Genomic DNA, 21,539 nt, shown 5'->3' with positions numbered 1-21,539 from the left:
TTCTCTAGAGCTTCCCTGCGAAGCTGGAGTGAAGGTTGAAGCAGCCGCAGGATAGATACACGACGTTGCAATGCTAGCTCCTTCTGCTCCCACGCAAAAGACGGAGGAGAGGCATTCGTCCTCCTCTTGAGACCGACAGTGCAAAAGGATTCATTCTGGGGCGGCTGGGACAGGAACTTTCGGAAAGGGTGGGAGGGAAACAATCTGCGCCTCCCCTTTACTTCCAGCGGTGGCCAGAGGTGGAAGGGGCTCTGAGCCTCGATCCTTCTCAGTGCAGTTGCTCCAGCAACGAGGGACATGAAGTGGTGATTGAGTCGTTTGACCGCGGGGATGCCTCCCGAGAGCCGCCGCCTTTCATACTGACTGAGGAGGAGCCTGGCAGTGAAAAGAGAGGGACGGATCTAAATAGACCCGTCGGAGCGGGAGAGGGAAGAAGGAAGAGGAGGGATTCAACCCCAGCAGCCGCCACTCTCTGAAAGCAGATTACAATTAGCCCTTTAAAAATGGCTGCTTTCAAACTGTCAGCTGGGACAGGAGAGGGCTTTTAACTCTTCGTCCGCTCCCCCCCCCATTTTGGGGGACGAGGCGGGGAAAGAGGAGTTTGGGCCCATTTGGTGTGTGGGATGCTGGAAAGGTTCTGAGGAAATCCTGAGGCGCTTCTCTCAGTGCCCGCCTGTCTGGAAGAGGAAGCATCCCTTCCACTGCCATCCTTGCCTGGCTCTTGCAGCTGAAAGAGGCCGAGTTACAAAGAGATATATTGGAGGGGGGGCGAAGGAGGGGCTATATTATCCTAGGTGGGTTGGGCTGGGGCATGTTGTGAGGGGAAGCTGCAAGGTCAGGAGAGTCCTCTGTTCATGGAAGACGGGAGCAATGAGCCCTGAGGACGAAGAGGAAGAAGAGGCGGGAAGGCTGCTTCTGCTACTGGCGTTTTACTTAAGGGATAAACAGGCGTTGTGAGAAGCGCGTGAAGGGCGGCTGGAAGCAGGATTGGGAGGCGGGGGGATTGCCTATTTTATATTCCAACTGAATTATCTAATTTTCTTCAAGACACATTTTTTTTAGCCGGCGTGTTTCTTGGAGGACCTACTCTGCTTTCTTTCTCATCCGTATTAAACTCGGGCTCTTTCTGACCTGGGTGATGTGCACGGAGTGGTGGGGATTGTTTTCATCCTTGTTAGAGCTGCACAAGGAACGGGGTTAATCTCTTCCCCCACCCCCAATCCAGGCTCTTCTGAGAGTCAGTTGTGGATATTTTCTGTGGCAAAGATGCTGGATCCTTTCAGGAAAGTCTTGCGCAGGATGGGAGGCCCTCCTGTGATCTCTGGAGCCTGGAGACCTTTTTCTTGCTACTCCTGCTGCTTCTCTACCGTTCTAGATATGAACAACTGGCTGCTTTTCTATGGATTACTGTATCTGGTGCTGTATGCCCAAGTCTTCCAGTCTAAACCCTGTGAAAGAACCTCCTGTTTCTCGGGCCGCTGTGTGAATTCCACCTGCCTCTGTGACCAAGGCTGGGTTGGAGACCAGTGTCAGCACTGCCAAGGCAGGTTCAAGTAAGTCTCACCATCTTCTGATCTTGCTCCCCCACCCCTTTTGACGTTGCGTTTTATACTCAAACTGTGTTCATTGAAGTTAAAGCCTGCAAAAAGCAAAGTCGTTTGCCAAAAAACCCTAGATCAGTATGCTTAGTTTTAATGAGAAGACAAGGAAGAATCAGAGGCTCATCACTGTGGTTTCTTTTGGTATGATCATTACAGTGACAGTTTTATGTCCTGGGTATCCTTCCTCTGATTATTTTTTTTATTAATCCTTTTAGGGTCTTTCCTTCAAAGCAAAGGTTTTCATTTTATTTCATGTATCTCCTCCAATCCTGTTCATCCAAGTTCTCGGACAGAAGTGAACAATATTAATCTACACCCACTGCCACATAAATGTGTTCCACTCATAATCAAACTATAATGGTTAGCTTTTTCAAGAGGTTGTTATAGTAATCTCCAGTAATCTGAGAAATCTTGCCTACTAAAGCTGAATGAGTGAGTCATAGATAGCAAAAGAAGACTGAGAACAGTGGCTTGGATGTATGTGGGTGCACACTGTGTCCTGTGAATATAAGGTATAGTATCTTGTTCATTCATATGAAAAGAAACCTATATGGTTTAGTGGCTAGATTTATATAGTTAGGGTTAGGAAAGCAAGGATTTTCTCCCAGTTCTGCTACTGATCTGACTTGTTACCTCTTGCAAGTTATTTTTTTCCTCCCTGCTTTCTTGTTTAGCAGTTTGTAAAAGGGGGAAATAATATCTGCCTTTGCACACTGAAGTGAGATCTAAAATTTAAGGGAATGTAATAGCTAGGTGTTAATAATATAGCAGTAACAAGGTGTAAATAGTCCTGGGTAGCTGGAAAAAACAGACATTAAAGGCTGACTCTTCTGATAAGAGAAATGGATAGAATCTATATTTTACAAGAGTATGATTTTTGGCTCATGCTCATTTTTATTGATCACATTCTCTACAGATGATGAACTACTTGTTCGCTTGAGAAAATAATGAAAAGTTCTGCAGAAAATCAAAATTGCTTGACAACTTTACTGGTGTGTGTGTAGCTAGGAATGAAGTTGGTGACTTAAGCAAGTTCGTATTTTGATGGTCAAGTTCTTCTTGTTTGTCTTGTAACAATGCAGTAAATGAGATCTCACTGTATAATTCCATTCAGAAGATCTGCCTGTAGGAACTGGAATGTGATTCCGTGAAGACGGCTATTTTTATCTGAGTGTCAGTTGCATGGTACTTTCTACCTTGGTACTACTCTGATAAATTTCTGTTAGGACATGTATAATCTTCAGATGATAATGTATGCCATACCTTGTAATTAATACAATAACCAGTATCTCCTGTGCTGACATTATAGCAGTGTTATGTATCTTTTACTTAGGAGGAATTTTCCTGATTGTTTAGTATTAAAGGATTTATTTTTTGTCACACATTTGCATGAGGAAAGCAAAACTGACAGAGGCAACATTACACTAAGCATACTTGTAGAATATGTTAATGCTTTTTTTCTAACTTAGCATTGGGAAGATTTGACTGACTGTTAAAAGTACAGTTCTCCATTAGCCGGTGGAATCGGGTGACTGATGTCAGTGGAACAGTGAATCCGCTCCATGTTTTAGTCCAGATTTTCAAGGATCTGTTCAAGGTGCTGAACACCTTAAACAGCTCACTGAAAGTTTGGGTTAAAACCTGGAGCAGATTCACAGCCCCACTGACATTGGAGCCATCTGACTCCACTGCCATTAGCAAAATAGCGAGAGTGTTTTCATAAAGGCAACTTTAGGACTTCTGTTAAAGTATAAAAATCAACCTGTAATTTCATGTTTTATTCCTCTGCTGAATAACTTTTAAAAGTGTCACTGACATCATTATTATTTTATTAATGAGAAATAAGTTTTGGATTCTTTCATATAAAATCTATTCAGCTGGGACAAGTTTAACTGAAAGAGAAATGTTACGCTCCTTGGAGGAAAAGATGGGATATAAATAATAATAATATAATGCACATTTATTGTAGTATTTTGTTGATGTGTATAGAACTCTGAATTAATCCATCTCTGTATTTGAAGGACACTAGAACAAACAACACTCCTGATGAAGGGTCTTGCAAGACTTCAACTTATATATTTACCATATTTATAAACAGACCTTCCTCCAAACGAGCTCAGGGCAATGTACAACAAAAATACAAACATTATAACTCAAACAGTAAAAACATAATGCTAAAATGAAATATTTACAATTCATTGTAAATGAATTGATTCAAATATTGCTTATTCAAATATTGCTACTGAGCATTTGTAGGATAATTTTTTCTCCATTGGGATCTTTTCCTGGGGGTCCTTAAATAAATTTGAAGACCCAAGCTTGAAGCAAAAAGGTAGGCATTTATTCTTTACGAGCATATGCATATGCACATGCGGAGTCAGCCTCCAGAAACATCCAGGAGAGACTGCACTGAGGCACTGTGTGCAATCTCTTTTATAGAGTACAGTTACAGCATGTGACAGTGATTCACCAATCTCATGAGTTCCTTCCCACCCAAATCACAGTTCCTTCTCTCTACAATCGTTCCAAACCAATCAGAAAGTATTAGCTAACTCCAGTGGTGATTCCAAGATTCTATCAAAGACATTAATGTCTCCATTGTCCTACTGTCTTAAAAGACTAATGAATTTTGGGACTAGTTGGAACAGTTACTATTGTGAATATGCTTTCAAGCATACTTGGTACATTCCATTGTTTCATTGTTTCTGATGGGTCAGGCTGACTCAGGTACACCTGGAAATATTTGGACAAGTTTCCTGAGTTAAGTTTGCCTCAACTCAGGGTGTTTGGGAATGTATGAGCACCCCCAGTTCTATTCCTTTGTAATAGGCTTCTTATGTCCTTATACTTTCTCAGAAATCCTATTTCCTTACTTATAAAATACACAACTCGTGAAAAAGGATTTTGTTTAAAAACCCCTGAGCTACATTGTGAAACCACACAGATTAAGGAAAAAGCTGGATGACTCTGGCTAGCTAGTATCTATCAGCCTCAGAGATATATAGAGGAGGCAGGCCACCCCCTCTTTCTTAATGAAAACACCACCTTTTTCTTAATGAAAACACACTGATAAAGTTGTAAAATCATTATAAAATCTAACTTTCTCTTCATTAAACATTTAATACTTATCCCCTAGGTGGCATTATTGCTTTACCCAAGAAGCTATTTCTTTGGCTCAGAATCATATAATTATTAATCATACCTTCACAGGTAAAATACTTGCTTGAGCTTAAAACAATAGAGTAATCAATCTATGCCTGTCACGCATTGGCCGAATCTGGCTAGAACCCAAGAGTTCAAACCAAGTTCATTTTGCCTGCTTGCTCTATAGATTTCAGGATTCTCTATGAGCCTGTTTTTCTCAGGGCCCCAACAGGCCTGCAATTCAGTACTTAATTTCTGATGATTATAAAACATATACCTTCTAATATCTATGATTATATATGTGTGGATATATAGAATTCACCATTACATTAACTGATTCAAATATTGCTGCTGAGCATTAACTATCCCATGATCAAACTTCAAGGGTCTGGGTAAATAAAAACATTTTCAGTTAATGTTTGAAGACCAACAATGCAGCAACAGATGTATCACTAGGAAGAGATCATTCCAGAGTTAGTGTCCCTCCATGGAGATGGCCCTTCTCTGCAAGCCCTCTCCCTGAATCCTGATGGAGAGTGCAAGATGAGCTCTCCCTGACCACTCCTAAGGACTGAGTTGGCTTCCAATGGAGGAGGCACTCCTACAGATATTTGGGACCCAAGCCATTTAGGGCTTTGTCAACCATTTCTAATACTTTGAATTCAGTCCAATAGCACACGAGCAGTCCATGCGGAATTTTTTTAGGATTGGTGTTGCATGTTTGCATCTTGCTGGGCAAGTTATCAACCTTGCAGTTGTAGTCTACACTAGCAATAACTTCAGGGCTGTTTCCAAGGGTAACCCCACGTCAAGTATGTTGCAATAATCAAAACATGATAATGAGAGCTTGGGTTACTGGTAGCAGTCTAATGTGAAGATTTAAGTGGATGAGTGCTGAGCAGTTGATTTCACTCAAGACGTTTATAATTTATGGAAGATTTGTAATGGAAATAGATGAACCATACGATCATGGATTTTGTAGCAGTGAATAGCTGATGCTGTAATCATTGTGAACTGCTATAGCAGATGTTTAACTGCTACTGATAATCTATTGGGCTAAAAATGAATGAACGAAACAAAGTTTTTGTTGAGCTGTACGTGTACTTCATGTGATCGGGAGTCTGATCCATAACCTATTAAGGCAAAGCCCTTTAACTCTAATTCATGTAGCTGGGCTGATTTCTCTACTTAAGGTGGGTTGATTTAAATTATGATGGAGAAAAGACCAAATCTGAAACATGATTTAATTTGTACTTTGATATTTCCCAAATTGGATCATATGGTTTGCTATAAGTTGTTAGGCTTGTTTTTAACAGAGTTGTATTGCATTTAGTTTTTCTTTGCAAAACAGGATTTTTTTTTTAAAAAAGTTAAACTTATATAAAATGATTCCCAGTTTAAAAAGACATTATTTTGAAGTATATTGTGAAAATTTAAATTATTTTGAACATGATGGAAAATTAACTTGTAAAGGTTTGTGTCTCTTCTATGATTCAGAGAATTCAGTAAAATAAGACTCTTGTTTTTTCCTGCCTTCTATCTTATATGAAAGAAACTGAGAGGATATGTAGCTAGCTTAACTCATTGTGTAATGAGTGTCTGGCATTACCAAATGCCTTTGGCATTGACAATAGGGAAGTGTCAGTCTAGGGAATTTGGGTGTTATTCTCATATGAGAGTCCCCTCCTTTCCTGAAAAACAATAACTTGGCAGACAGATATCAGAAATGATTGATCAAACTTGGTAAGCATGTGTCAATGTTAATTGACTGTTTCTATGATAATACAGCATTTCATGTATAGGGAATTTGTTAAGATTGTAAGATTATTCTTTAAGTGCTATTCTGGGATGGATGGATTATGATAAGGAAGAAACAACTGGGAGTACAGCTTTTTCTATTTGTTGTTCTTACTGTACAAATCAGCACACTTTTATTAAAATATTAGGCCCAAACCTGTACCACCAAATGTCAAATAAAGATAACATTTCCGGAACAGAATGAACAGATTAGCACACAACACAATCTGGAGTGAGAACCCACCGTTGGGCAGCACCTTTATTGTGGCCAACCAAGATATTACAAAAGTGTGGCAAGCTTTCGAGATCCCTGGAATGCTTCCTCAGGCAACATGTGACATAATGCAGGAGGTGGGGTGGGCAAGATATTGCTCAAGTGTGGATTATGGACTAACACAGCTACCTTTTGCTTTTTTGGTATGAGAGAAGAAAGTCTCTAAAGGGATTTTGAAGGACATAGGAAACATATTGTATATAATATATGCAAATGTCTCTTATGTTGATCTGTCTGATTTTCTGATACTAACTAATATTACAGTTTACTTCCCCCCACCAAGTCAGTGGTTCTCCATGTGTGAAGCAAGGAGAAGCAGAACGGCATGACTGGTGGTCAGGGTAGATGGAATCTCCTCCTTGATTCCTCCAAGTAAAACTTGGGCTTAGAAATGGAAACCAAAATGTTTTGTTTTAATCTTTTTTAATCTTTTAAGATGTTTTAGAGCATTTTTAATGTTTTCCGCCTTGGGATCCTTCTGGGAGGAAGAGTGGGATATAAATTTAATAATAAATAAATAAATAAATAAATAAACAAACAAAAATACCCACCTGCTGCTTCCCATAACTATATTTGAAAACAAAGTATTTATATCAGTATAAACCTTATACTAAGAAATGATTGCTTAATAACCCTGTAAATTTTCATGGTGATACTACCCCCCTTCCAGAGAATCTCCAGGTTAAAGTGAAAAATGGGAATAAAAAATCCAGAAGCCTGGTGGATGTTTTACTAAAATGTTGCCATAATTTGTAGAAATTCATTTAAAATCAGACATGTTCCTAGATGACCTGTAATCCTATCACTGACCTTGCCCCATACTGTGAGCTTCATATTCTAGAGTTTAAAAATTAAAAAATATGTGGCTGAGTTTAAATTAAATTAACATTGGGATCTGTGATAACATATCACATGTGCACAAAGAAACAATGCCCAGTGTTCTAAAAAGCTTATTAACAGCTGTTTGGGTTGGAGCCAGTGTAGTTCATTTGCTAAACAGTGTTTGCTTAGGTTAAATTTGGTTGGGAGTCTACATGGGTCTGCTGCAGAATATCCTCTGTTTTGCTGCAACACTGAAACATTTTATTTTTACAGTTCTCTTACTCTGGCTAGTATGTAAAATGCAATGACTTCTAAAATATTCCCTGGAGGGGATACATAAGCCGGCTGGCTGAGGTGGCTCCCGCTTTGCACATTGCCTGGCTTTTGTGGGTCTTGAGTCATGTGCCTGGGAGAGAGGACTCAGAGCCAAGTGGGGAGACTTGAGGGGCCCCCAATCAGTGTAGTGATGGGTAGAGGGAGATATGGCATTGTGAGGAGGACTTGCCAGGTAAGGGGAACGCGGCCCAGGCAGTTAACGACTGTGCCTTGTTCTGGTCCTCCCCACACCTGCAGGTTTGTTGGTTGCCCTATCAGCCAGCTCTCAAATCTCCGGATGCTGCTCCTTAACGCCAGATTGGTGCACAATAAGGTATCCCTCATTCACAATTTAATTGTCAATGAGGCAGCTGATCTGGCATGTATAACAGACCTGGGTGGGTGAGCAGGGAGGAGTCAGTCTCTCCCAGCTATGCCCGCCAGGGTACCTGGTTCAGCATCAGGGTAGACCTGAGGGTCGGGGAGGGGGTTGCTGTGGTCTATAGGAGCTCCATCTCCCTCTGCAAGCACCCTGTCCATGTGACTACTGGTCTGGAGTGTTTGCACCTTGTGTTGGGTCAGTGGGACAGACTGGAGATTCTGTTGGTGTACCGCCCACCCCGCTGCCCAACAGACTCCCTAGCTGAGCTGACAGAGGTGGTATCGGGTGTACTGTTGAGATCCCCCAGATTGTTGGTTTTGGGGGATGTCAACATTCAAGCTGAGGCCCCATTATCTGGGGCGGCTCAGGATTTCATGGTCTCCATGACAACCATGGGACTGTCCCAAGATGCCATTGGCCCATGTAGCAGGGCATACTCTAGATTTGGTTTTTGCAACTGGACATGGAGATGGTGATCTGAATGTGGGGGGCCTTACATCAGTCCCTCTGTCATGGACAGATCACTGCTTGCTGAAGTTTAGACTTACAGCAGCTTTTCCGCTCTGCAAGGGTGGGGGACCTATTAAGTTGGTCTGCCCCCAGAGACAAATGGATCCGGAACTCTGGGGAGTTTTCTGCTGATAGGGCTGGTGCTCCTGTCGAAACCCTGGTGGAATACAGGAATGACCTGGGCGGTTGACACAATTGCTCCTGAGTGCCCTCTCCTGTGTAGAGCTCGTATGGCTCCATGGTATACCCCAGAACTGAGTGATGAAACAATATAGGAGACAGTTTGAGTGCAGATGGAGACAAACTCCTAGTGAATGCAATTACACAGTGGTAAGTGCCTATGGTAAGCTGTACTTAAGGGCAGTGAGGGCAGCAAAAAAACAATATTTTGCTGCCACTATCAAATCATCAATCTGCCGCCCAGTGGAGCTCTTCAGAATTATCTGGGGACTATTACACGTTGGCCCCAAGGACATGGTAGAACCATCTGAGTCCCGTTGTAATGAATTTGCTAGGCATTTGCAGGATAAAATCTTTAGCATTTGCCAGGACTTAGACTCCAGTGTTATAGCAGGTGAACCAAATGAGGTATCCAGAGCACAACCTTGTCCCGAATTCTTGGATGAGTTTCAGTTGGTACAGCTTGAGGACATTGACAAGGTGCTTGGACAGGTTTGTGCAACCACTTCTGTGTTGGATCCTTGCCCTTTTTGGCTAATAAAAGCGAGCAGGGATGGAACAGCCAGCTGGGCCAGGGAACTGATTAATGAGAGGGGGTGGTCCCTGGCTGCCTGAAAGAGGCGGTAGTGAAACCACTCCTGAAGAGACCCTCCCTGGACCCAGAAAATCTTAATAATTATAGGCTGGTAGCAAATGTTCCATTTCTGGGCAAGGTCTTTGAATGAGTGGTGGCAGGCCAGCTCCAGACACTCTTGGACAAGACCGATTATCTGGATCCATTTCAGTCGGGTTTCAGGCCTGGTTTTGGCACAGAAATAGCCGCCCTGTATGATGACCTTTGTCAGGAGAGAGACAGGGGGAGTGTGACTCTGTTGATTCTCCTTGATCTCTCAGCAGCTTTTGATAGCATTGACCATGGTATCCTGGGATGACTGGCTGAGTTGGGAGTGGGAGGTACTGCATGGCAGTGGTTCCGCTCCTACTTGGCGGGTCGGCCTTAGAAGGTGGTGCTTGGGGAACATTGCTCGGCACCCTGGACTCTCCAGGATGGGGTTCCGCAGGGGTCAGTTCTGTCCCCCATGCTGTTCAACATCTACATGAAACCGTTGGGTGCGGTCATCTGGAGGTTTGGAGTGCGCTGCCATCAGTATACTGATGACACGCAGCTCTATTTCTCCTTTTCATCTTCTTCAGGTGAGGCTGTCAATGTGCTGAACCAGTGCCTGGCTGCGACAATGGACTGGATGAGGGCTAATAAACTGAGGCTCAATCCAGACAAAACTGAGATGCTGCCAGTGGGTGATTCTTCTGACCAGATGGTGGATATTCAATCTGTCCTGGATGGGGTTGCACTCCTCCTGAAGGAGCAGATTTGTAGCTTAGGGGTTCTCCTAGAACCATTTCTGTCACTTGAGGCTCAGGTAGCCTTCATGGCAAGAAGTGCCTTCTACCAACTTTGGTTGGTGGTCCAGCTACGCCCCTATCTGGACAGGGATAACCTGGCTTCTGTTGTCCATGCTCTGGTAACCTCCAAGTTAGATGACTGCAATGCACTCTACGTGGTGCTGCCTTTGAAGACGGTTTGGAAACTGCAGCTTGTGCAATATGCAGCGGCCAGATTGGTAACAGGGACCAGACGGTTCAAACATATAAAACTGATTCAGGCCCACTTGCATTGGCTGCCTGTGTTTCTGAGCTTGATTCAAAGTGCTGGTTTTAACCTATAAAGCCTTACACGGCTTGGAACCACAATACCTGATGGACTCTCCCGACATGAACCCACCCGTACACTATGCTCAACATCAAAGGCCCTCCTCTGGGTGCCGACTCAGAGGGAAGCTGGGAGTCTGGCAACAAGGGAGAGGGCCTTCTCGGTGGTGGCCCCCAAATTTTGGAACGATTTTTGTGATGAGGTGCGCCTGGCGCCAACACTGTTATCTTTTCGGCATCAGGTCAAGACTTTCCTCTTCTCCCAGGCATTTTAGCATGTGTTTTAAAATTGTTTTTAAAAAATGTGTTTTTAAATTTGTATATTTGTATGTTTGTTTTTAATGTTTTTAATTGTTGTAAACTGCCCAGAGAGCTTCGGATATGGGGCGGTATACAAATGTAATAATAATAATAATAATAATAATAATAATAATAAAATACTCGTAATCTAATATTTTTGTCAGGCTAAAAAAAAGTTTATAATTTATAGGAATTTAGTCAGCTGTGACCTTCTTGTATTTTGTTCATAAGAATGTACAAAAACATTTGGCCCACACTAGACAATACTGATTGGCAAATTCAGTAAAGCAAAAAGGAACTGGGGCACCCCAGCTTTATTTTTTCGTTCTCTGGTGTCATGTCAGATTGGATGAAATCCTACCTGATGCAAGAGACAGACTTGATGGACAATTTTCTGCCTCTTTAAATTTAAATAGAAAAGCAAAGAGGCCAGTGGTAGAAAAAATAACTTCAGTGTAAACATTGCTAACCATATCATCACTGTATGAGAGAGAGGGAGAGAGAGAATGGACCAGGAATAGCCAAAAAAAGGGAAACAGAAAAAAATCAAACAGAACCACCTGCTGGTCAAAAATGAAAAATGGATTAGAACCAATAAGCTAACAACATCCCTACCCCCGAGCCTCAAAGAAGATTCATTAGACATAAACTTGTGTTAAGGTTGTATTTGTTAAAATATGATACACTTTTGAGGACCTGCAGATGGATTAATCAGATCCACCACATTAAACAAATTGTCTGCCACATAACACAACAGACCATCTTCATGATTCCTCCTACTGCAGATACAGCAGTTTCTACATTAGAAGAGACACATCAACAGAACAGCCACACAGATTTGCATATCATGTTAAAAATATTTTTGGTGAAATCTAAAACTGTAATCCTAAACATGATTATATCAGAGTAAATCCCACTGTACTCAGTGAGCATGCAAGTTATCAAACCATTTTCAGCAAACTTGCAAAGGAACCCCGTTTCTTACCTTTAGTATAAAAAATGGGCGAATTCACTAATAGGAAAAAACCTTGTGATTTACAAATGTACCTGTAACCACAGATATTTCTACCAAACTTTAAAAAGCAGGGAAATTAGGCGACCATGGTATCCTTCTGGGGAGACTCGCTGATTTGGGAGTTGGAGGTACTGTATGGCAGTGGTTCTGCTTCTATTTAGCGGGTCGTCTCCAGAAGGTAGTGCTGGGGGAGTCTTGCTCGACACCCTGGGTCCTCCAATATGGAGTTCCACAGGGGTCAGTACTATCCCCCATGCTTTTTAACATCTACATGAAGCCGCTGGGTGCGGTCATCAGGAGCTTTGGAGTGTGTTGCCACCAGTATGCTGATGACACGCAGCTCTACTTCTCCTGTTCATCCTTTTCAGGTGAGGCTGTCAAGGTGCTGAACCGATGCCTGGCTGCGGTGAGAGCGAATAAATTGAAGCTCAATCCAGATAAGACTGAGATGCTGTTAGTGGGTGGTTCCCCTGACCAGATGGGAGAGGCTCAACCTGCTCTGGACGGGGTTGCACTCCCCCTGAAGGAGCAGGTCCGTAGTTTGGGAGTTCTTTTAGAACCATCCCTGTCACTAGAGGCACAAGTAGCCTCGGTGGCAAGGAGTGCTTTCTATCAACTTCGGTTGGTGGCCCAACTACGCCCCTATCTGGATAGGGAAAACCTTGCTTCAGTTGTCCATGCACCAGTAACCTCAAAATTGGACTACTGCAATGCACTCTACGTGGGGCTGCCTTTGAAGACAGTTCGGAAGCTGCAGCTTGTGCAAAATGCAGCGGCCAGATTGTTAACAGGGACTCGGAGATGTGAACATATAACTCCGATTCTGGCTCGCTTGCACTGGCTGCCTATATGCTTCCGGGCTCAATTCAAAGTGCTGGTTTTGACTTATAAAGCCTTACACGGCTTGGGACCACAATACCTGGTGGAACGCCTCTCCCAATATGAGCCTACCCGTACTCTGCGTTCAACATCGAAGGGCCTTCTTTGGGGGCCCACCCAGAGAGAAGCCCGGAAGGTGACAACAAGAAAACAGGCTTTTTCTGTAGTGGCCCCCAAACTATGGAACTCTCTCGCCAATGAGGTACGCCTGGTGCCAACATTTATGTCCTTCCGGCGCCAGGTAAAACCCTTTTTGTTCTCCCAGGCTTTTTAACAACATTTTAACAACATTTTTAACATCTATTGTAACACCTACACTTGCACTTACGCTCTTAATATTTTAGTAATCTTAATTACTTAACATCTTAACATCTTAATACTTTTAACTGATTTAATACGTTTTTAATATTTTTTTAGGCTTGTATTGTAGTTGTTTATATGTTTAATTATGTTCTACTATTTTTGGTATATTATTTTTTAAGCTGTTGATATATGTTTTTACTTGTATATTGGATGTTTTTATGTTGTGCACCGCCCAGAGAGCTACGGCTATTGGGCAGTATAGAAATATAATAAATAAATTAATTAATTAATAAAATATAGTGATGCACCGGGGGAGCAGGAGACCTGATCTCTTCTCTGAAATATTGTACTGGCCTATACATTTGTAAAAATGCAAACACAATTTGGGTTGGTCTTTCACAGTCCAATACACTGGCTAGTGTTTCACTTACTCCTTCCCTTTTCAATTTATTTATTTCCATTTATATCCCACCTTTCCATCAAGGAGCTCAAGGTGGTGTACAAACATGGTTCTCCCCCTCCTGATTTTATCCTCATAACAACCCTGTGAGGTATGTTCAGCTGGGCGACAGTGAGTGGCCCAAGGTCACCCAGTGAGTCCATGGCTGAGCTTATATTTGAACCATGGTTTCCCTGGTCCCAGGCCAACACTCTAACCACCATGCTTAAGCCCCACCCTTTCAGTTGAGTAGGGAGGCCTTCCTTCTTCACCCTCTGCTGGGGCCCCACAACTCTGACTGGATGTTACAGGTTAGCCCCAATGGAGTGCCACCAAACCTTAACTACCTGATAAATTCCTGTTCTACCTGCCATGGAAGATGACAAGCCCCTGTGTACTCTCCTTCCCCCCCCCACCCAGTGCAGGTGATCTCATTGAGCCCCTGCTGCAGATCTGACAAAAGATATCTTTGCCCAAATCTGAATGATGTACACCATTGGTCCAATACAGTTCACCCCGTGCATGTTGAATCTGAGGGTGAGGAATGACTGCCCCCAGAGGACTGGGTAGGACAATTTTAGTCTCTCTATTATTTTTATGAGCTCTGTCCAGACACCTTCAGTCACACTTTCTCTGCCAAACACTCCTGAGAGAATGTTAGATCAAACAGCTAACCTACACCACTTTTGTCTAATGATATCAAAATCAATGCAGGCCTATAAAATAAGTGCCTTCCCCTTAAGCAGGTCCAAATCATTACCACCCAAGTGGATATCCAAAATGTGTGGAGAATGCAATACCTGCTCATAGTTAAAAACATGGACAACAAATGAGCCCACAGCATGCACCTGCAACCCAACCATGGATCATAGTATACTGAGACAGCCCTAATTGGGATCAATTGGGATCAAATTGCATTGTTTGATCTGAACACCCTTTGGCTGGTCCAAAACATCAGGCTGTGGCTTCAAATCAACACTTTCAGGTGTTTTTGCATCCTCCAGGCATCTGCAAAACAGAGCAACAAACAACTAAATAGGCTTGCCCCTTTTCCAAACAAGAATGAAAAGCTTCAGGTTTCCATTAACCAAGCACCCTGATCTCCATCTCACCAACTCCAGCCTGCACTGCTGTGGAATGAATGGGTGCTGTACCATGAAGGGTGAACCCCAAGATCCCTAAGGGTTCTTTTTGTAATCACTCCAAACTGGTATCTAGTAAGGTTCTCCCTTTCTTGATAACTGTACTTGGGAGATGGCCTCCAGAACAGCCCTCATAGGACAGATCTCTATAGGAGATGTGGCCAAAATAATTAAGAAATCCTGACCATTCCAGTCAGTCTCAGAATGATGAAGTAGAATGTGGACAAACCCTTTGTCAAAGCTAACGTCCTTGTACTTCAGGGCCTAACCTTATACATCACATTTAGAACAAACAAAACTCCCCAAATATGAAGCCCCCCCATAGTGTTAATGCAACTGCATGGAACAAGCAAGTCAGAATGGCATAGAGCAGTGGTTCCCAACCTTTATGAGCACGGGACCCCCTTTATAAGCTGAAAAAAAAATTGTGACCCCCTCCCCCCAGGGAGGCAGGCTGGCTGCCAGGAAGGAAGGGGGAAAGCAGCCTTTTTTTGCAGGCTTGCTTCTTTTTGCTTCACACAAAGCCCTCTCCTCTCATTCGAAGTAAGGGCGTTGCCAGTAGCAGCAGTGCAAGGAGATGGGAATCAGTGATAGTAATCCCCTCTTCTTCCTGGTAGCTCCACCCTCAGCCTCCTTTGGCATCTGCCATGTATTTTATAGGCAGATGCCTGCCCTTAGAGCTCCTGAAGATGCTCTGGCGCTTCAGCAAAAGGCCTCCCCTCTCGTTTGGAGCAAGGGGGAGGTGTCATCTGCAGCGGCAGTGGAAAGCAGACAGTGTAGAGGGAGTGAAGACTTTTTTAAAAAAATTAATAAATAATTCATTTCTTTACTGTTCACAGCCCCCTCTGGATTACTTTGTGGCCCCCCTGGGGGTTCCGGCCCCCAGGTTGGGAACCACTGACATAAAGGAAGCCATTGGGCCTTAAGACCCAGAAGTATATGAGGCGCTACCAACCAATTTGCCCATGCATGCTTCACCTTTTTCTTAACCTTTTCATTGTTCTTATTGCCCTGATGCTCAGTTTCTTGAAACAACAGGAAAAAGGTATCAACATATTCCTCTTTCCAGATATTTTCTTTGGTTGCCAAAAAAAGATGGCATCCCAGAGGGGCAGATGTATGTATGTTTGTTTATTTTACAAAATTTATATATACATATGAATGTAAAGACCTCTAAGTGATTTACAAAAAACATTAAAATTATCAATAAGAAACAACTAATTAAAAACATATTTAAAACAATTAAAACAGCTACTAAAAAGAACATAATTTATTACAATATATTTAATAACTTACACAAAATTCATATTCAGATGTGAATACATATATGAGACAGAGTATTTTTATATTTATACCAATATAAAATCATTTTATATTCTATTTTAGGTAATATTTTAACTCCTGTTTCAAAATTAAATGCGTAAGTGGAATTATGGCATCAATTTCCAAAATAAAAGAAAAAAACAGTAGCAGTTAACTAATATTCAACATACCTCTCTTTTAACAATAATTCCAATACTGTATAAAACTTTGTCAGGATTCTAGAGTCCTTCTTCTGTACTACTACTTCCTCCCAAAGTTTTTCATAATATGTTACTTTATTTGTCAGTATCTTTGTGCCATATATTTCTTTTCCATTCCTCCATTGTTGGTAAAGTATCTCCCCCCTTTAGATGAGGGTATGCTATAAAGCTTACAAAAGAGAACAGAAAGCTCTGTTGGTACTTTACCCCTGTAATTTCATTTATACTGTTAACTAAAAAATTCCAGCATTGTTTTATTTCCTCACAGTCTCACCAGCTTTGTCTGAAATCAGCTTGATATTTATATCTCCAATGCAAAGCCATAGGAAGTTGATACATTTTTTTTGCAGACTACACTTCTCTGTGTTTCTAATTGTGTAGTTTGATTACATGGCAACTTCTTCTGTAATTTGTGGGGTCATGTTAAAACACTGAAAATTATTGGCAGGGGGTGTGGCTTAACCCTGGCTCTCAGTGATATTCTTCATTTCTTTTTTACTGTGAACAGATGATTGTCCATACTATTCATGGCTTGTGAGTAGCTTCGGTTGGGGGACTTGGAGGAGATCACAAATGCTCTAATTTTAGTTCCCCTACCTTTTAACATCTCTGTTCTGTTATACTGCAACTTTCCACAGCTCAGTGGGGGGTGAAACTGACATGCTGGAAATGGAGACTAACAAAGTGAAGGTGGTAAAACTGTCAAAGGCCACTGCTGAACTCTCTCTGGCAGATTTAGCTGCGCAAATACAACAAATGCAAATTAACTTTATGGAGAGTTGCAAGCTGCTCTCAAACCCCTTGAACAGTCATTTAAGGATTTGACCACCCAAGCTGCAGAAATCACTACAGCCGCTGATGAAGCTTTTGAGCTGGCTTTAAGACAAAAGATCAGAACAGACAAGTTAATGGATCAAGTACTAGATCTCATAATTAAACTGGAAGATCAGCAGGATCATAATTGCAGACAGAATTTGTGCATATGTGGGGTTCCGGAAGGGACTGAAAAAGGAGATATGATTTCTTTTATTGTTGAATTACTTACGCAACTGTGCCTCACAGAACCTGTAGCACAAGCTGATATTGAAAAGGCTCACAGTGCTCTGCACTGTAAATCACAGGATGGTGTTCCCCCTAGGGACATGACTATTCACTTTGAGCGATTTTGCAAGTGAGAATTAATCTATGCTGCACTGTGAAAGCTTGAACAGATCTCCCTTGAAAATGCTGAATTACAGATTTTTCAAGATGTCTGCCCTGACACCCTGCTGTGCCACAAGGGTTTCAGGCCATTCACTGAGATTCTGCAAAAAGCTAACATCCCCTACCGCTGGGGTTACCCTTTCAATGTTATGGTTCGTCAAGGAGACTGTTTTTATACAGCTTAAACGATAGGTCAAGCATCTGTTTTATTACAGTCTTGGGCTTGAGCTCCCAAACCTACCATCTGAATCCACACACAACAGAAATATACTTTCACCTTCAGCCAAATGGTCTAGCTGAAAGAAGTGGGGCGCTTCTAAATCTACACCTCCTAGTCCTTCTGCAGATCAAACTGCTGACTTCTCTTCCAAACACAACTGAATTTTCTATCAGACAACCTCCATTCTTATGTTTGCTATCCTGAGGAATGTTCCTGCTTAACTTTCGACTCTTTCACTTTCTCTGCCACTGTCCCAATGTTGGCAGAGTTGACCCGTGAACAGTCCTGGGATGTATTTCCAGATTGTGAGGCTGCAGAATCTCCCCCACGATAGGGGTTGACCAGTTGTTCTAATTGTTTAGGTCTTGTTGTGTTCTTAAAAGTTTTTTTCACTCCATGCCCTCTCAAAGTCACATTCTTATTCTCACCAATCCAACTTCCAGCTATAACAAACTTAGGAAATGTCTGGACTAAAACTGTCTTCCCTTAACATGAATGGATTGAGGACTCCTGTGAAGTGTGCTAGAGTCAGAGCTTTATTATGGAAGGCAGAACTTGATACCGCCTTTTTGCAAGAAACTCATCAAAAAGAGGTATCCTCTAACAAACTTAAAGGTCTATGAAAGGTGATTATTACACAGCTTATGGATCATCCAAATCCAGAGGAGTTGCCATTATTATAGGTTCTAATGTCCTTTCTGTGTGGCAGAATCGCTTGTGGATTCCAAAGGACGCTATGTATTTCTTCGTGGTTCTATGGGAGATTCAAAATATCTACTGCCCGAACACTCAACAACTCTCCTTCCTGTTTGACACCTTAACTCGTCTTGAAACATTTGCTGAAGATCATATTGTTGTTGGAGGCGATTTTAATGATGATCTGCACTATGGTAAAGATAAGAGTGGAGCAAAATGCCCTGCTCCCTGTCCTAACTCAGATTTCTCCCATGTATTAGATAAATTAGCTTTAATAGACATTTGGCAGGAACGTAACCCAATAGAACACAATTACTCTTTTTACTCAAAAAGTCATAAGGTTTATTCATGCATAGATATGTCCCTGATCTCCAAAATGCTGCTCCTTGCTGTTGTTGATGCAGACATTGGTCCAATTCTAATCTCTGATCACACCCTTCTGACATTGGTGGTAGATTTGTGGCAAAATGGCTCCCGCACTGCCAGCTGGAGACTCAGTACATCCCTCCTGCACCAAAGAGATTTGGTTAGCAAATTTAAGGTGTCGCTCTCTGAATATTTTAAGGTCAACATCTCCCTCGATCTCACCCAGGCGACAGTGTGGGGTGAAATCAGTAATGAGAGGTTTGTGTATTAAAGAAACTTCCATACTAAAAAAACACAGTGTGCTGGAATAGCTCTAGTTGTGGAAATCTCTACCCTTGAAACAGCCCATAAAAACAAGGGGGGCTCTACAATATACTACAAGCAAACAGCAAGACATACAGAGCTGCAGGCTTATGACATAGACACTATTCATAAGTCTCTCATTTATATGAAGCAGCGATACTTTGAATTTGGAAACAAGAACTCTAAGCTCTTAGCCAATGTAGTGTGCAAATAGAGACTGAGAAATGTTCTTTCTAGTGTGCTGTCTCATGAAGGCAAAAAATGTTGTACCGCGATTGATATTAGTTCTGCATTTGCTCATTTTTACACTAATCTATATGCTACAGACTCACCAGAAGATTTTTCTATTGACACATTTTTAATAGACCTTCAAATTCCTATGTTGAGACTGGCGTAGAGAATACTTAAATAATCCTATTCTTTCTGAAGAAATAGAAGTTGCTATAAAACATGTGAAAAATGAAAAGACTATAAGACTTTTAGTGAAATTCTCCTACCTCATCTACAAGCATGATGAATGGAATTATGAAGGGAGATAGGATCCCAGGGACCTGGAAAAAAGTTAGAATAGTTATCTTCCCTAAACCTCATAAAGGACCATGTTCTTTGGGGTCCTATCGCCCAATAGCTTTCCTGAATCAAGATGCTAAGCTACTTACTTCGATAATGGCTCAGAGACTAAATGTCTTTATCTCTAGATACATTCGCACTGATCAGACAGGTTTTATTCCTAAGCGGCAACTTTCGGATGCTGTAAGGCAGGTTCTTTATATTGTCCATCATAGTTCACAAACAGGTGCTCCTCTTACACTACTTTCCCTAGATGCTTTCAAAGGCTTTGACCGTCTTGAATGGCCTTTCCTACTCCACTTATTAACTAAGTTAAATTTTGATCCTACTTCCTTAATGTCATTCATCAGTTTAATTCTGGTTCCCAAGCGACAATTCGTGTCAATGGATTTGATTCCTCTCTTATTAATTTAACAAGAGGCACCAAGCAGGGTTGTCCTTTATCTGCTATATTATTTGCAACTGCAATAGAAGTACTGGCCGATAAGCTTAGAGCAGACCCTAATATTAAAGGTTTGGTTATTAATGGCCAAGAGCACCTCATCAACCTCTTAGCGGATGACATACTCCTGTTTTTATGAGAACCTCTTGACATGCTACCACGTCTGCAAACCCATTTAGCTAATTTTAAAGAAGTGGCAGGGTTAGAAATCAACTACAGAAAGTTGGAACTTTTTTGCATCAGTTTCCCCTTACGAGTACAGGCTCACTTGAGTGATGTATTTGGTTTCCCGCTGGTGTTTGGTGGCTTTAAATATCTAGGGGCAACTATTACCAAAGACTTAAAACAATAAAAAAAACTTCGATCCATTAATATGAGCTATTAAAACTGAGCTTTATCTTTGGAAAAACCTTTTCCTTTCTTGGCTTGACAGAGTGGCTGCAGTGAAAATGGATGTTGACCTTTAAAAGGTCTTCAAAAAAGGAAACATCATTAAGGACAACTTTCTTTTGATCACTCCAGCCTAGTTCCTTATGCAACTCCCCTGCTGCTGTCAACAATTCGAAATCTGTAGGGGTATTCTCAGCCATAACAGCTAAGAGCCCCCCAGCAAAACAGAGATTGTTACCCATGGAGTTTAAATCTACCAGATATTGTCTTTTTTTACTGATGATTGCACTGTTGGGTATAGAACCTATTGCCCTATGGCCTCCACCATTTGGAGGCCTCACAATTGTAACAACCAAACGCAGAGAGACATCTGCAAGTATTTGTGCATTGCTCTGCAAGAGGTTGCTCATGTGTGTTAGAAAGTCCTCGGCATTCAGGTCATCCCTATTCCTTCTGACTGAAAATAGTGGATCTGATAGACCCCCGCCCTCTAACCTTATTTGAACAAAATCCTCAGGAGCTATTCTACTATTAATATCTTGTAGAACCATCTGGATGGCATTGTATAATTCAGATACAGCATGGGCATATGATCTGATACGGTCTAGATTAATAAAACGGAATACCTCTGTAACGCGCAATGCTTGGAAGCCTTCAAAATGTCTTTGGTATGTGGCAACCCTTTCTACATATACCAGCCCCTCATGATCATTGGGTGCACGTTCACCTTCACTATCTGGGGGTGGTGTAGATGAATGTGAGTGCCTATAGGCTCCACATCCTGAGGTGTTGTAGACTTTTGTGAGCCTGAAGACCCTGTATCCTGTGGTGTTTGGAAATGTTTTAGAACTGCTGTGCCTAGAGATGGTGTATTTTTACAGCCTTTTTTACCTGAACGCTTATGGCTTTTAGAGGTTGAGAGTGTTTTTTTAGCCATGCACAGTATTTTTTTAATCTTCCTTCTCCAGTACAGCTGGGACTGGGTTGGTTTGCTTTTCCCGAACCTTTTTTTT

The 21,539-nt window shown here is 41.8% G+C and overlaps 1 protein-coding gene across 8 annotated transcripts in view; it reads left to right on the top strand.

Annotated features, from left to right (window-relative positions):
- The window catches only part of ATRNL1 (attractin like 1), a 1,089,767-nt gene continuing 1,068,228 nt past the window's right edge, over positions 1–21,539 (top strand). For all 8 annotated transcript variants that reach the window (XM_061635905.1, XM_061635908.1, XM_061635909.1 and 5 more), the window contains exon 1: positions 1–1,553. In XM_061635905.1, the coding sequence (XP_061491889.1) occupies positions 1,267–1,553 (287 nt within the window). In that variant the 5' untranslated portion in view covers positions 1–1,266. The remainder of the gene's footprint in view (positions 1,554–21,539) is intronic.

Source organism: Rhineura floridana, chromosome 7 (assembly GCF_030035675.1).
Source record: "Rhineura floridana isolate rRhiFlo1 chromosome 7, rRhiFlo1.hap2, whole genome shotgun sequence".
Taxonomy (NCBI): Eukaryota; Metazoa; Chordata; class Lepidosauria; order Squamata; family Rhineuridae; genus Rhineura; species Rhineura floridana.
This window is presented reverse-complemented; position numbering and strand designations above follow the sequence as displayed.